Source organism: Neofelis nebulosa, chromosome 8 (genome assembly GCF_028018385.1).
Source record: "Neofelis nebulosa isolate mNeoNeb1 chromosome 8, mNeoNeb1.pri, whole genome shotgun sequence".
Classification (NCBI taxonomy): domain Eukaryota; kingdom Metazoa; phylum Chordata; class Mammalia; order Carnivora; family Felidae; genus Neofelis; species Neofelis nebulosa.
In genome coordinates this window covers 92,736,005-92,751,647 of record NC_080789.1, presented here as the reverse complement: position 1 = coordinate 92,751,647, position 15,643 = coordinate 92,736,005, and the positions used below count along the sequence as shown (strand labels likewise).

Below are 15,643 nucleotides of genomic sequence, written 5' to 3'. Positions count from 1 at the left end.
CGTTGCATTGTTTATGAGCTAGATAGAGAAAGTAAGTTTATTTTTTCCCTTTATTAAATTTCTAGCTTGACCAACTGAGATTTCCCCATCCCTCACCCTTGTCCCGGGCTGTGATGATCCACGTCAAACATGAGGCATCTGCACTGTCTGTACCATCTGCCTCCTTCAGTAGGACAGTCCCTTCAAGGGCAATGACTGGATGTGGAAGAGAGTGGGGTGTCTAAGCAGTAACTGCCCGTTGTAGTGATGAAAGGATTTTTTTCATTCATATCACAGCCTTAATTAGAAATAGCAGTAAGGATTCCAAATTAACAATGGTAATGTAACTACTATAATCTAGCATTGATAGCTCGTAAGTAGAATAATAATAATAATAATAATGCAATGGCCTTAGAATTAGAAGACTTGAATTCAAATGGAACTTACTCTCTTTGAGACTCTTGATTTATTAAATGACGGTGTATCGTGAGGCTAAATGGGATACGTATAGGAAGTACCTAGGTTCAAATTAGGAACTCATACATATTTGTTCACAATGGATGTACTTATATATTTCACTCACATTTTCAAGGAACTTGGGTTTAAAGTGAAAGGAAATTTTAATATTAGACTAACTCAGTTATGTACATTACCACAAAAAAATGTACCCAAGACTTGTGCTTGTATGTCCTGATAAAACTTGTTAATCTTCCATAATCATAAGCAGAAATATGGAGAACTTCAGCAAACATCTAGTTTTAAAAAATGCATATCATCACACTTTTTTTATACTCCCATAGCAAAATATTATGCAAATAAATGAACAAGTATGTAAATGAACAAATGAATGGAGCCTGGCTTAGAAACAACTGAATTCAGTATGCTGTACTCAAAGGAACATATCTTAGTTGTTTTTTTTTTTTTTTAATGAGTCTAGTTTTTCCTTTTTTCCCATCCAACAAGTCTGCTACCAATGTTGAAGGGGAATATTTAGTTCATATACATGAGATATGTTAGATAACTCTGCCTAACTTTCCTCCATCCATAAAAAACATACCCCTTTTAAAGAATAGACATGATTAAATATGCAAGAGTGGAGAATTGTCCAAGAGAAATTTGCTCATATTTAAAATGAATTTAAGATATCTTATTTTCAGGAAGGACTTCTAACATAGTTCTTTCAGCCATGTTGCATAGCATATTTTCCTAAAATGGCCCAAATTTTTTTTAATTAGTAATTAAGCATAATTTGGGAGCCCAGACTGGTTTTACATTATACTAGACAAGACTGCCAAAGTTTTTGGCATTTTGCAATATAAATTTATCCCCATTTTGTCCTGTATTCATTCTGTTTTAATAGTGTACTTGCTGAAGGTATGTACAATCTCTTGTTTCTTGTTTTATCTTGAAATAGTGTTGGGCATTCACTAAATATTGGTTTTGGAATTTCTACATTGGCAAACCAAAAAGCACTTTTTAAGATTTAAGGATTGTCAAAACCTATTAAGATGTATAGTTTGCCCAAACCTATTACAATAAATAATGTTGGGGTTAGCCTCTTAAGAACTAAATCAAAAAAAGGTTATTTGCTAAAGGCCTCTATAACTGGAGATAACAAAATAAACCAAGGTAAATTACAAATCTACCTTGACATGTGATCTGAAGTGATCTTGTCGATGGCTTTGGTAAATAACAGGAAGCGTGCTCCCTAAAAGTAACTTCTACAAACAGAGAAACAGCCGAAAAATATAGTAACGGATGACTAAAAGGCTGCATGGTCTCCACTGATCTCTAAAGAGGAAGAATTATTAATAAAAATAGGTTAACAAAGAGAAGAGAATCTTCTAGATGCCTGACCCTGAATAGTTCAATGGAGTTATTTCTTAAGTAGACACTAAAACATTAGGTTACCATCATATGATATTTCTTAAGAGTTTAAAGTGCCTTTGCTTTCTGTTTATGCCCACCAATTAGGCCTGTCCCCTACACATGATGATTCAATACTACTTAACATTTATAGAACTTTCACTATGTGTCAGGATACGCTTCAGGCACTGATGTCATTCAGAGTGATTCTGAAAGTCTTCCAGAACAAAGGGACCCCAAATTTATGGAGGATATGCCCCTCAGTGAACGAAAGAAGTGAACTAGAGGACAAGAAAGGTTAAGTGGATTTTCAAGGTCGCCCACGTCTAGCTTAGCCACAGAGCACAGGCTGAGACCCAGATCTCCTGTTCTGGGGTTCAGCCTGGTTTTGCTGTACCAGTGCCTCTCTTCCTGTTTCATGGCAGTGCTTGAGGGACAGGAGCAAGGCAGAGGAGAGTGTGATCCGAACGGTCTTCAGTTCCTTCTCTCCCACTGCAGTCGAAGAAATTTTGTTTTATCGTTCTACTGATTGTGTTCTGGGTAAGATGACCTAATTTTTTTTCACTTTAAAAAATGAGAGTAGAACTTTAGTGTTCTCACCATAACAACAAGAAAGCAGCAGTAATGTGAGGTAAAGGATGAGTTAACTAACCTTATTGTGGTAAACGCTTTGCAATATATCGATGTATCAAATCATTACATTGCGCACCTCAAATTTACACAATCTTATATGTCAAGTGAGCTGGAAGATCAATAAAACTGGAAAAAAATGTTTGAAAATTATTGCTATATACCTTACTATTTGAATAAGTGCAATGAGAAGCTGTGAGTCACAGTATTAATCTTTAGGAAATTTTGCTACTGGTTCACAGGCTAATGCCTCCCAAGAACAGCCAGACATTATTTTTGGGTTTCATCACCTGTGTTAATTTTTTAAAGCTTGTTTGTTAATTAACTAATTTTAACTATTTAGTTTTGAGAGAGAGATTGAGAGAGAGAGAGTGTGAACGAGCATGGGGGGGGGGAGGAGGGGAACGAGAGAGGGAGACAGAAGACCCAAAGCAAGCTCTGTGCTGACAGCAGAGAGCCCAGTGCAGGGCTTGAACTCACAAACTGTGAGATCATGACCTGACCCAAAGTCAAGAGTTGCACACTTAACTGACTGAGCCACCCAGGCACCCCTTCCTGTGTTAAGTTTTAAAAACATAGTCAGCACTGATTTAGGAATAAAGACCGCCTCAGTTGAGGAAAGATAGGCCATTCGGTGGTCTTGGAAGTTTCACCGTGTCTTTATATCAGCTGTGTCCTCTGAGGAGGTATAAAAGGATGGGAAGAAAATGGGGCACTGATGTCCGCAGAGAGACTTGAGAAGCTGCATGTTATGACTCTCGCATTCACTTTCCTCCCAATTTGTCAAAATCAGTCTCTACTCCGCAACATATAGCTAGCTTAGACCTTAGCAGAGTGTTGTGTATTTTACAAAGTTGCAAACAATTCACCTGAGATGGTCAGTTGTACTTACTAATGCATGCCAACAGAAATGATCCATCTCTCTTAGAAGGAAAGAGACAGGTACTGAAATACTCCATAAAAGGAGCCAGAATTAGTAGTGGGAGAATGCTGACGACATTCATTGCTGCAATTGGCAGGAGAAATCCATCCAAATTCAGGTTAGAATGCATGGTCTGCACATAATATCCTGAAGGAATCTGTATTTGAGGGGTAAAGGAACTGGCATCAAGATAGTGATTTAACTTTGCAGACAGCATCCTGCAGATGATGTCCTTGCCCCTTACATATACTCTGGGGCAGATGAGCTGGATGTCCCCCAGATCTTCAACGTCCCAACTATGAGCTGAGAAAAGGCAGTATGAGTTCTATTTAGTCTTTGGCAAAACTACTGATTCTTCATGGAGGAAGCTTTTGTCCTTCAGTCTAACTTCTTACTTCTCCTATGGATAGTGCTTAGGATGACACATAAGAAATCAAATGATGTATAAAAAATACATAATTTTCCATATAAACAAATAGACTTTTTTCCCCAAACAACAAACTAAAAACCAGCAGAAAGTATTAAGGATGTTTCTTTTTAACCTGATGAAAAAAATTGGGGGCTAGAAAAAAAATCCTTCAAATAGCATGTAGTTTGGTGACAAAATAGATAGGAATGATTTTTACTAAGAAGAGGGGCCCAGGGTAGAAACATAGCACTCGTAGCAGGTTGTCTTTGTGGGCTCCTTGGATTGGTTTCACTTCTACAATGAGAAGAGAACACAAAAAAAGAGAAAAAATATATACTTGTGTTTACACTCTCGTTTTAAACTAAGTATGTGACACTGGAGGACCACAAAGGGAGCTGCATGAAAAAGATCTGCATAATAAACTAGCAGATAAGAAATGAAAACACAAACAAAACCCCCCAAAAACCAAAAAGCAAAAACAAAGAAAACTTCTACCCCATCCCAAACTCTCAGTGTAGTGTCCGAATTTCTTCATTTTTAAAATAACCCTGGGACACCTGGGTGGCTCAGTTGGTTAAGTGTCCGATTTCAGCTTGGGTCATGATCTCACGGTTCATGAGTTCGAGCCCCGCGTTGGACTCTGTGCTGGCAGCTCAGAGCCTGGAGCCTGCTTCGAATTCTGTGTCTCCCTCTCTCTCTGCCTCTCCCCTGCTCATGCTCTGTCTCTGTCTCTCTCTGAAAAATAAATAAACACTAAAAAAAAAATTTAAATAACCCTAATAATTTTCACTGAAAGCCTAACCCTAACTTGGAGCCTGTTCACATGTTCCAAACCTCTTGTTAATAAGCACAGTGTCACAGGAAAGAGGGCATCTCTTCACTTTTCTAGTTTGTGAACTTTGTTGCAATCACTCACTATTATTCATAGTGCATAGTATTTCTTTAATTCCCACTGGAACACAAAGCTGCTAAGTGGCTTGGAGAGGAAGTCACCCCAAACCTTGTCCTTAAGAAATGGATTCTCCAAACCATTTTTCTGGCCGTGCATTCACCGCAGTAAGAGTTCTGCCTGATCGCTGTATTGGGAGAACAGCACTACTCAAATACCCGAATGATAACTTCCTGTTTGAAACTTTCACTGACTCCTTCTCTGTTATCAATTGCACTATTTCAGAGGGCAGAAGAGTCAGAGTCATAAGTGCAGCTGTTAACGAGCCCACCGCTTGTAAAATGAGCCTACTGCAACGTTAACTGCCTAAACCCAGGAATGGACCGTATTTTCAGGGACATTCTTTCTATCTCTATAAAATTTGTCCTGGTGATAATTTATCTTCCAATCTTTAATTTGACCTTTAGGATTATAAACAAAGATTGCTTTGGTTGAATTCAGATGGCAAGACTGCAGGGAAAAATTAGCTAGTTCTGCCCTAGTTTAATAAAATTATTAAGCACGTATCCCCCAATCAGAGGAAAATGAAAGATGTTTTTTAAAAAAAATGCTGGCAGCAGATCGGCTCTAAGACTGAAAGGCTCCCAGCATAACTTGGAAGTTTCTGTTACTGATTTCAAATGAGAATTATTGTTAATAGGAATAAAGTTATTATCGGCATGAATCACAGACACAGAAACCTGTTAACTTAATAATGTGGTGAATGTACTATTAATCTTTAGTGAAGCAATATTAATATATTGCCTAATTTAAGAAAAGGCTCCAGTGTCTTGAAAGCTTGAAATCATTTCTGCTTCTGCCTCAAGTTCTGAAATCATCCCCTTTTAAAATTTTAAATACTTTTATTTCATACAAGCCTCTGAGTATTCAGAAATAATTGCTGTCAATAGAGATTCATTTTCACCTTTGAGTGGCCAGTAATGTCAAATGGCAACATCATGAGCCTTAATATCAACATATTTTAAATGTATGCCTTGGAACTGAAGGTCAATAATGGCTACTAAATTTAAAATATGGAATTCGAGGATGTTTTATTCTTGGTGCTTGGATCGCCTTTATGCTGGTGATTATTTCATCTGAAGGTAAAAATCTAATTTCAGCCTGTCCCGTTGGAAGTTTCCTCCGCCTCCCTTGAGAAATACATTCTAAACTTTTTTGAAAAATCTTTCTGGCATGATATTACTGTGTATAATTTTGGCACCTGTACGTCTGTGTCAGGGGTTTTTAACCCGGCTGCAAGGGAGGCATTGTGTGGAACAGCAAAGCGTGGTTGTTGATCCCAGCCCTGAGTTGAAATGCCATTTTTAGTAGGGTGACTGTAAGCAAGGTGCAAGTTACTTAATGTCTCTGAGCCTCAGATTTAACATCATAATATCAGCCATTGTAAACTTGCTGTGGGAATTAAGTGAGATACTATGATGTCATCTTTTAGGAGCTGTGACACATATAAGTGATCAATAACTGGGCCTCTAGATTTAGTGAGATAGTTAAAAGTTGGTTTATTGAAATATATGGTAATTTATGTCAGATTAAAAAATTATGTCAGTTTGCAAAAAAGGCTTGAATTTAATAAAAAAAATCAAGTGTCGCTGCGTTATGAAGATAAATTTGTGCTGATTGCATGGAAGGTTTGAGGCTAGCTATGGACCACTTAGTAATTCTGTACTTATTATTAATTTTATCATTTTAAGATGTATATGATATTAATGATCATTTATATTGGTAATATTTTTGTCTTTTTGTGCTAGTTCCTACTGTGGAGTCAGGAGGGAGACTGAATCTACTAAATCAACTTAGCTTTCATGTATTGTTTACAGCAAGGGTTCTTGGGAAACTTTTTGCAAAGGGCCACACAGAAAAAATTTCCACATACTGATTCTATTGCAACCACTGGACCCTGCTGCTTCATACATAAGGAGACATAGAATGGCTGTGTTCAAATAAAACTTTATCTATTGACCCTGAATCTTGAATTTGATAGAATTTTCATGAGCCATAAAATAGTTTTTTATTTTGATTTTTTTCAAGCATATGAAAATATAAAATCCATTTTATCTTGCATATAAAAAAATTTTATCTTGCAAAAAAAAAAAAAGCGGTGGGCTGGATTTGGCCTGCAGGCAGTAATTTGCTGACCCCTAGTCTATTAGAGCAAGCATTATACTACGAGCCAGCAGGTAGATTTGTTTTTCCTTTCATAATTGTGTGACTTAGCCATCCCTTCCAAAAATCGCTTAATTTTACTGAGCGTTGGTTTCTTCTTCAACAAACGAAGTAGTTGAGTAAATTAGTCTCTAAGTTTCTTTTCAGCTCTATTGCTCTAGGATTTATGAATATAACTCAGATCATTAGCCATTTAAATTTCAAGTTGTGGGCTGACAGCAAATATAGTCCTGAATTTCTTCAAAGACTTTATAATCATTTATATTTCTTCCTAAGAAAGTTAGTCCTTGACCATTACTACATTGGAATTATTTTTTATCACATGTATTTATAAAAGTTACTTTGGCCTTGCTGTTTTTCCCTTTCATTTCTCCACCGCATAGGGACTGAATCACCAAGGAACTAAGGGTGGGTGGGGAAAGAATCACTTGTTCATTAGCACATGTACTTAAGAGTACAGTGGAGGTGGTACTTCAATCAGTCAAGTTAGCTACATGTGAGTACTGGCTTTTAAAGGTTTAATGAAGGAGGAAGGCAAAACCTTTGGTTAAAAAAAGGTGGGGGAATTGCCCATAGATTTCATTTTTTCATGCATTGCTCTTATGCCTTGCGACTATGCACTCCGAAATATCGTCCACAATTTCTGGAAGACATTTCTCGTTTTACATACTAGGTTCTCAGGTATACCTCTGCCTGACCCCACTTGTCTCTTCAAATTAGAGCCTGTAATGATGAGAAGCATTTATGGGATAACTGCTTGACAAAGTATATGAGAAGAGCTTGTTGGGATGAAAATAGTTACTGGTAAGGTTCACATGCAATCATTTTATTGTTTTGGGGGTAATATTAATTACCCCTCCTTACCTGCATGATGCATATTCTGTAAAGGAGCTGAAAAATGAGGAGAGGGAGACAGGTGAAGAAAAATTTTGTATCTTCCACGTGAAGCTCACTGTAGCAACCACCATTTTTTTTCTTGGCGTGGTCTAACCAGCTGGTCACATCTCTGGCAAGACGGCAATATTGCAGACAGCATGTTTTCAGTGCATTAACAAACACCCCAAAGGTTGTCAGGAGGGAGTAGCCTGCAATGAATTTGAAATGTTATGTATTAGTAAAGGAATTGTTCTTCAATTTTCCAAGATGTCAATCAGAAAGATGACAATTGCAAGGATGAAGGGCAGTAAAGTGAGCGAGAAGGTTTTAGCACTCAAGGGGCTGAATTCAAAGGAACAAGCTTCTGACAAGGGTTCTGGCATCCTGGTGACCAGCCCAAGGTGGTGCTTGACAGCTGATGTAAAAAATGAAAAAAGTAAGATCAATGGGAACATACTAAAAAGGGAAGAAAGGTGACAAAATAAAACACCAAAGTAAGAAATTCCACAATCTCTTAGAAGTCTAACTCATTAATGAACAAGACAACCAGAACTTTCTTTTACAGCCTTAACACAAAGAACTATTACTATTTTTTTAATATAAACTCTTATATAAATAATCCTCACTTGTCAGGTAGAGGGTGGTTTCTTATTTTGACATGGAAATGAAGCAAAATGTATTCTCTGCTTTGACTTTATCCTTGAATTTCAGATGTAAGGTTAAACTTTGAACCCTTCAAATGACTTTATACATGTTGATAGTGTCACTAAAAGTTCAGATTGGATTAGCTGGCTTTTGACTTTTCCAGTAGTTTCCTCTGGGTTTATATGGCTGTCACTTTGGCATCAGAAGCATTTTATTGCTTCAGATGTTAGCAGTCACTTACTGCTCGTGATTTGCAACCTCATTGTTGCTTTTTTTTTTTTTTTATGATCTTTCAGATTCCACCTTTTCTTTGACTCCATTAGGACTTCCTGATACAAAACAGATACGAGACTACCCCCTCCCTCTGTTTAGTTAGCAATTCAGTGCGCCATCATAATTGTTACAATTTTTCATAGTACTCTCTTGACCAAATAAACCCTTCCACAAATTACATAGACACCAAACCATAGTTGAGGGATAAATGATATAATAAATGTAAAAATGTTTGAGTTTCTCCCAAGAAGGCCGCTATAAAAACACAGAGTATAGTTTGATTGTCATTTTGTTTATGTTCAAGTTTCCCACAATAAAATGCTAGATGAAATACATTCTAACCAAATTCATTTAAATGCCACAGAGTATTGGTTTTTATATTTAAATAAAGAATATTTATTAATATTTCTTTTTATGGTTATAGAGTGATTATATTGATTTGATCTCTTTTAAGAGTTGTAATAGGCCTATTATGTCAAGCTTTGATTAATTGAGGAAGCTGGGGGCCTGGTAATTGAATATGGAACCTTTAACCTCTAAGTCACTGAATCAAATCCAGCCCAAATTGGTAGTGACCAAGAATGATTACAGCAGTGGCTCTTTGGTGGCCTCTGTGAAGTGTGTTGAGGTCAAGTGGAAGTATGTCGGAATAATTGCATCTCCTATGAGCTCATATCTGTAGTCACTATTGCCAGACACAGATGAAAGCCCAGGGACTGAGAGGGCCAAGGGAACAGAAGCACCTGTGAGTGGTTGTGTCTCTTAGGAAAGAACAGGGACATCTTTTTATTATTGCAGGAAGAACTGCTCTATTATGAGACTTTCCTAGCTATTTCAATTAGTTGAGTTAAGATTTTAGTAAGACGAGAGCTGAGAATGTCTTGATGAACAGCCTGGAGACTGAATTTGAACAGTTCTGGGTGAGGAGGCTTAACTCCCTGACATTCCCTTGTGATCTCACCTCTGTTGCTCATCAACCTGTTCTCTGCTCACCTTTTACAAAAGAGTGCTGTGCAGATAGTAGGGTTATTACTGGCATTAATCCAACATGTTCTATGCTTTCAAATAGGCTTTATGATGAAATGATAACTATTCACAAGAAGAAAGAGTATTTCCAAAAATATTCTCCCTAATTTTCTATTTTTTAAATTCAGGAAATTACATTAAATACGTTTTGAACTCATTATTCCTTTTTTGTTTAAGTAAGTCACTATTTGTTGCAAAATAAACTTGCATCTGCTTTTAATGCATGGTAAGTTGATACCTGCAGTATTATTAAACAGTTAAATATCTTTATCATTTCTATTTTTTTTTCATTTTTAAGAGTTAGAGAGTGCAAGTGAGGGAGAGGCAGAAAGAGAGCAGCCCTGTCTGTGCTGACAGCAGCCCTCCCGATGTGGGGCTTGAACTCATGAACTACAAGGTCATGACCTGAGCTGAAGTCGAATGGTCAACCGATTGAGCCACCCAGGTACCCCGCATATTATTTCTAAGGAGAAGTAGTTTAGATTATTGCTTCTTAAACTAGTTGTGTTAAAAAAGGTTTTTAAAAAAAGTCTCAACTGTTATGGTCAATACATTTTTAAAATATAATAAAATGGAATACCTAAAGAATAAAACAAAGACATATAAAATATAAATCCTGATATTTTTATTATTACATTCAACAGACATAAAATCTAACTTTCTGTAAATATTCCTACATGTTTTCTCTCAGTGTCTATATTTATTTTGTTGCACTCCAGTAACAAACAGTTCATTGATCAGCACTTCTCCGCAGGCAAGGCTTTGAGTAGCACTGGCTTCAACTGAATACACACTTTGAAAAATGAATTTATTTAAACAAGTAAAATTATATCTGATAGGGTGATATGAAACAACAAAAACAAAATGTTTAAGAACAAGAAATGACTGGGGCGCCCGGGTGGCTCAGTTGGTTAAGCATCCAACTTTGTCTCCGGTCATGATCTCACAGTTTGTGGGTTCGAGCCCCGTGTCGGTCTCTGTGCTGACAGCTCAGAGCCTGGAGCCCCCTTCGGATTCTGTGTCTCCCTCTGTCTCTGCCTCTCCCCTGCTCATGCTCTGTCTCTGTCTCAAAAATAAATAAAACATTAAAAAATTAAAAAAAAAAAAGAACAAGAAATGATCGATAATGAATGAGGTCTAGAATTTTAGCTAGGCCAGCAAGGGCACATAATTGATTCCAAACAAATGTGAATGCAATAATTCATTCATTCAACATATTAAGTACCTACTATGTGCCCAGGGCTTTCATTCTTGAGAATATAGTGGTGAACAAGACTCACAAATCCCTCAGTTATCTTTCTGGTGGGGGAGACACTAACCAAGCAGAAAAATATCAGGTGAGTTCAATGATGAAGCCAAAATGGACTGATAAGACAGACACTCATTATGAGATACAGACACAACCAAAAGAGTGGAAATTTGAACTGAGGATTGAATGACTGGAAGTAGGGAAAAGACATGGAGGAAGCATATGCCAGGCATGTCATAGGGTAGAAATGAGCTGAGAGAGATTCAGGAATGGTACAGGTCAATGAGGCAATAGCTCAGTAAGAAGATTGGAAGGAAGTGAGGCCCAAGAGTTGTTCAGAGATCAGACTTTACAGGCTAAAGTATGGAGCTTGGAGTTTCCCCACCTCAGTGTTATGGGAAACCATTAAAAAATTTTATGCAGGGGCGCCTGGGTGGCTCAGTCGGTTGAGCGTCCGACTTCGGCTCAGGTCACGATCTCGCGGTCCGTGAGTTCGAGCCCCGCGTCGGGCTCTGTGCTGTCAGCTCAGAGCCTGGAGCCTGTTTCAGATTCTGTGTCTCCCTCTCTCTCTGACCCTCCCCCGTTCATGCTCTGTCTCTCTCTGTCTCAAAAATAAATAAACGTTAAAAAAAAAAAATTTAAAAAAAAAAATTTTATGCAGAGGAGAGATATTATAGGATGTGTACTTGGATAATACATTTTGGAAAACAAGAAGGGAAGCTGAGAGAGGGCGAGAGGTAGTGGTGACTTGGATGAAGTGGTAGCAAAGAAGAGAAGCAGACAGAATAGGATGTATGTTTGAACAACTGGCAGTATTTTCTGATGTGGGGGGAGTTTGAGCAAAAGAGAAAAGTTGAGGATGACTACTTATTTTTCTCCTAAAAAACTGTGTGTGGGTGACTTACACTGAGACAGGGAACACAAGAAAGGGGCTCGGTTGCAGTTGAATGAATCAGGAGTTGAATTTTGGTCAGGTTAAGTTTGAGAGGACCATTAAAAAACCAAGTTAAGGGGCGCCTGGGTGGCTCAGTCGGTTGAGAGACCGACTTCGGCTCAGGTCACGATCTCATGGTTTGTGAGTTCGAGCCCCGCGTCGGGCTCTGTGCTGACAGCTCAGAGCCTGGAGCCTGCTTCTGATTCTGTGTCTCCCTCTCTCTCTGCCCCTCCTTCACTCATGCTCTGTCTCTCCCTGTCTCAGAAATAAATAAACATAAAAAAAAAATCAAGTTAAAATGTTGAGCCTTGTCTTCAAGAAATGTACGAAAATCTCTTATCTTCTAATGACTTTTTTTCTATTCATTTTTGAGAGCTCATATCTTTTTGTTTCTGTATTTGATTTTATTATCTATTTTTATTTTTTTTAAGTCAGCTTCATGCCCAGAGTGGAGCCCAACACAGGGCTTGAACTCACAACCCTGAGATCAAAACCTGAGCTGAGATCAACAGTCGGATGCTTAACCGACTGAGCCACCCAGGAGCCCCCTTTGTATTTTTATTTTGATGAGGTTTTGAGAGAGAGCAATGAATGCATGGTCAATCAACAATTTGATTAGAAGTCTTATTTCTGAATTTCACAATACATATATATGAATGGAAAAGGGAGAGAAACTGTGTAAGAATGTATTAAATTGAAAAGTAAAAGTTTTCCACCATAAAAAAAGGTCCAATAGAAGTTGGATATGTGAGTTTCAAGGTGAGGTCAATATGAACTTGAGTGTTTTGGGGTATAGTTGGCATTACAAACTGTGGGATTAGCGATCACTTAAGAAAAGAGTGTGGGAAGACATGGGGTCCCTGGAATGCATCCTAGGGCTCCACATCAGTTAGAAGACTATCATGGGAGAAAAGTTAGCCAAGGCAATCGAGAAGGAGTAGATAAGGTACTATACAGGTTTTAAGTCAGAGGGAAAGAAGGCAGGGATGTAGCAAGCCTAAATTGATCAGCTGGACTGGGAGGGAGTCACAAGGTAGCTAGAGAAGGCAAGGGAAGGAACTGTACAGTAATCTGTCTGCCCAAGGAGAGCAGCGGTTGTCCCATCAAACCGTGGAGTTATCCCCGAACGTTAGGGATATCCTGTTGAAAACATCTACGTCTAGATATCACACCATCTTCTTGGATTCATCCATTAGACTTAATAGAAAATCCAAGCCTTCTGTACAAATAATTTTGGGTGTCGTGTAGACTCAGCTTTTTAAAAAAAATCCATTGTCATTATAATTTTCAAATTGCTTTTCTGCACCAGGAGCAGAAATGGGAAGTTGAAAAAAAATAACTGGAATGAAAATACAATGGAGACTTCAAGCTCTGGTTCAAATGTGCATGGCAAACACACCAGGCGTGCACATTTTAAAATAAAACAGATGAGCTATTTTAAATGTTTTATTGCAAAACTTAAAGATTGTAGCTATTACTATTTAAAAAAAACTTTAGAAAGCAATTTTTCTATTCTTTGTACCTTTAAGTCCTTGGCTCTGATGTTCTGCTCCTCTGACCTTGATCTAATCATGAATATCTATGCTACTTAATTATAATAAAAAAAGCCTACATTGCACTCTGATGGTAGATGCACATTTTTTCTTCTTTGGTCACCTGCCAGTTCTCAAAATTATAGCAGTGGGAAGAAATGCAAATGAAGGCCGTGCTTGACAGCTAAACATAATGGAATGCATGGTCCACATTTGAAAAGTTACCTTAAAATAAAAGGTAGCATATAAAAAATCATTTCTTTAAGGTCACCTATGGCTTTGAATTACAGCTTTGAGGAATTTCCAATTTAGTCATCAGAGAAGAAGAAGCCAAAATAAGGATTATATACTTTTCTAAGAGGGAAGACAGAGTTTTACCACATCATAGTTGGGTGATCTTATAACTCGAAAATAGAAAACAAAACAAAACTAAAAACAACGAGGTATTCACTTTATAGAGTATTGTGTAAAGTAAACTACCCACGAACATTTTCTATTATACTTTTGGTTGCTGGTAATAAAATTTTTCCTTGTAAATTTCCAAAGAAGGGTTACTTTATCATATGTTAAAATATGTAACATATGGACTACAAATAGATTGGCGGTGAACAGTTGATTATATGTATCTGTTCTTACTTGAAGAATTGCATTTCTTAATTCAAATAAGTATATTCTCAAATAAGAAATCAGGAAGCAAATGGATGGATGGTGTATCATTATTTAGAAAAATTTGGATCTAAAAATGTTATGTATATATAAAATTTTAAAAATTGTAAAGATATATATTCACAAAAATCCAGAAGTATTTGATAATTACACACTCCAAAAACGGCTAACATTGTCTTTCAATAAAACTCTATACTTTCCATTTTTCTCTTTTTTGCTATCTGGGGCTGACAAAGACTGTCTCTCAGACACCTTTTTTGCACATTGAACCCATTCCACAGACCATCAGGAGGATGTGCACTGCTTAGCTGTGATCCACAGACCATAGGACTCTGACACACAGGGGCAGGGGCTTCTGTGTATGATATTTTCCATGCTCCCATATGTAGTATAATAAAGTGGGCTCCGGTCTGAGAAAAATAAGGCTTGGGTTCTGGTTCCACTTCAGCTATTTTCCACGAGGTCCTTGGTAAGTCTTTTATTTAATTATGCCTCAGTTTCTGCACTCAGTTTAAGGATAACAGACACTGAACATTTACCATATTCCAAGCATTTATCAGACATGGGAATACCCAATTATAATTATAAGTAGATAGTTTCAAAATAATATGGTAGATAGGGGCGCCTGGGTGGCTCAGTCGTTATCCAACTTCGGCTCAGGTCGTGATCTCACGGTCTGTGAGTTTGAGCCCCACATCGGGCTCTGTGTTGACAGCTCAGAGCCTGGAGCCTGCTTCGGATTCTGTGTGTGTGTCTCTCTCTCTGACCCTCCGCCCACTCATGCTCTGTCTCTCTCTCGGTGTCAAAAATAAATAAACATTAGAAAAAATTTAAAAACAAAATAATATGGTAGATAAAATGGTAAAGATATGAAGAGGTGCTGCTTCATATATTGCAGAGCAAAGCATATGGAGTCTGAGCTATGAAAGGATACATGGTACCCACTCTGCCCACGTCACAGGTATGGGGAAGGGGAGGATGAAGTAACATTGGTGAATGTATTTAATTTTTTAAAATACAACTCACTGCATCATTCTTAGTGATAGCAGCTGTATAGACAACTACACAGTAAAAAAAAAAAAATGTTAGAAATTAAGGCCACAGTCAGACAAGATAGATAAATAAATTGTCAGACTGACCAAAGGAACAGAATAGAAACTCCAGCAGTGCAAGTGACTGTATACAATGAAGGTGGCATCTCACATTAGTGGGGAAAATGTAGACTTTTAAATAAGTGAGGCTGGATAAATTGAGAGTTACAAAGAAAAGTGATAAAGTTGAGTTCACTCTTAAAACCTATTTTAATATACTTCAAAATGGGTCAGAGATACAAAGGTAAAAAAAAAAAGAATATGAAAACTGACATAAAACATGAGAGCATTTCTTTATAATCTGAAAGTGAGGAAAACTTTTCCAACATGATTCAAAATATAGAAGCAATTAGGGAGAAGAATGATAAATTTTATTATAAACATAACCACTCCCCCCAAAGAAAAGACAAAACAGACTTAAAAATCTTGTGCA

The 15,643-nt window shown here is 37.4% G+C and overlaps 1 protein-coding gene across 1 annotated transcript in view; it reads right to left on the bottom strand.

The window, feature by feature from the left end:
• SLC15A5 (solute carrier family 15 member 5) overlaps positions 1 to 15,643 on the bottom strand; it is an 86,551-nt gene that overhangs the window by 46,398 nt on the left and 24,510 nt on the right. The window contains exons 4-5 of the mRNA XM_058743557.1: positions 7,783 to 8,003; positions 3,368 to 3,554 (exon numbers count right to left, since the gene is read on the bottom strand). Of these exons, the coding sequence (XP_058599540.1) occupies positions 3,368 to 3,554; positions 7,783 to 8,003 (408 nt within the window). The remainder of the gene's footprint in view (positions 1 to 3,367; positions 3,555 to 7,782; positions 8,004 to 15,643) is intronic.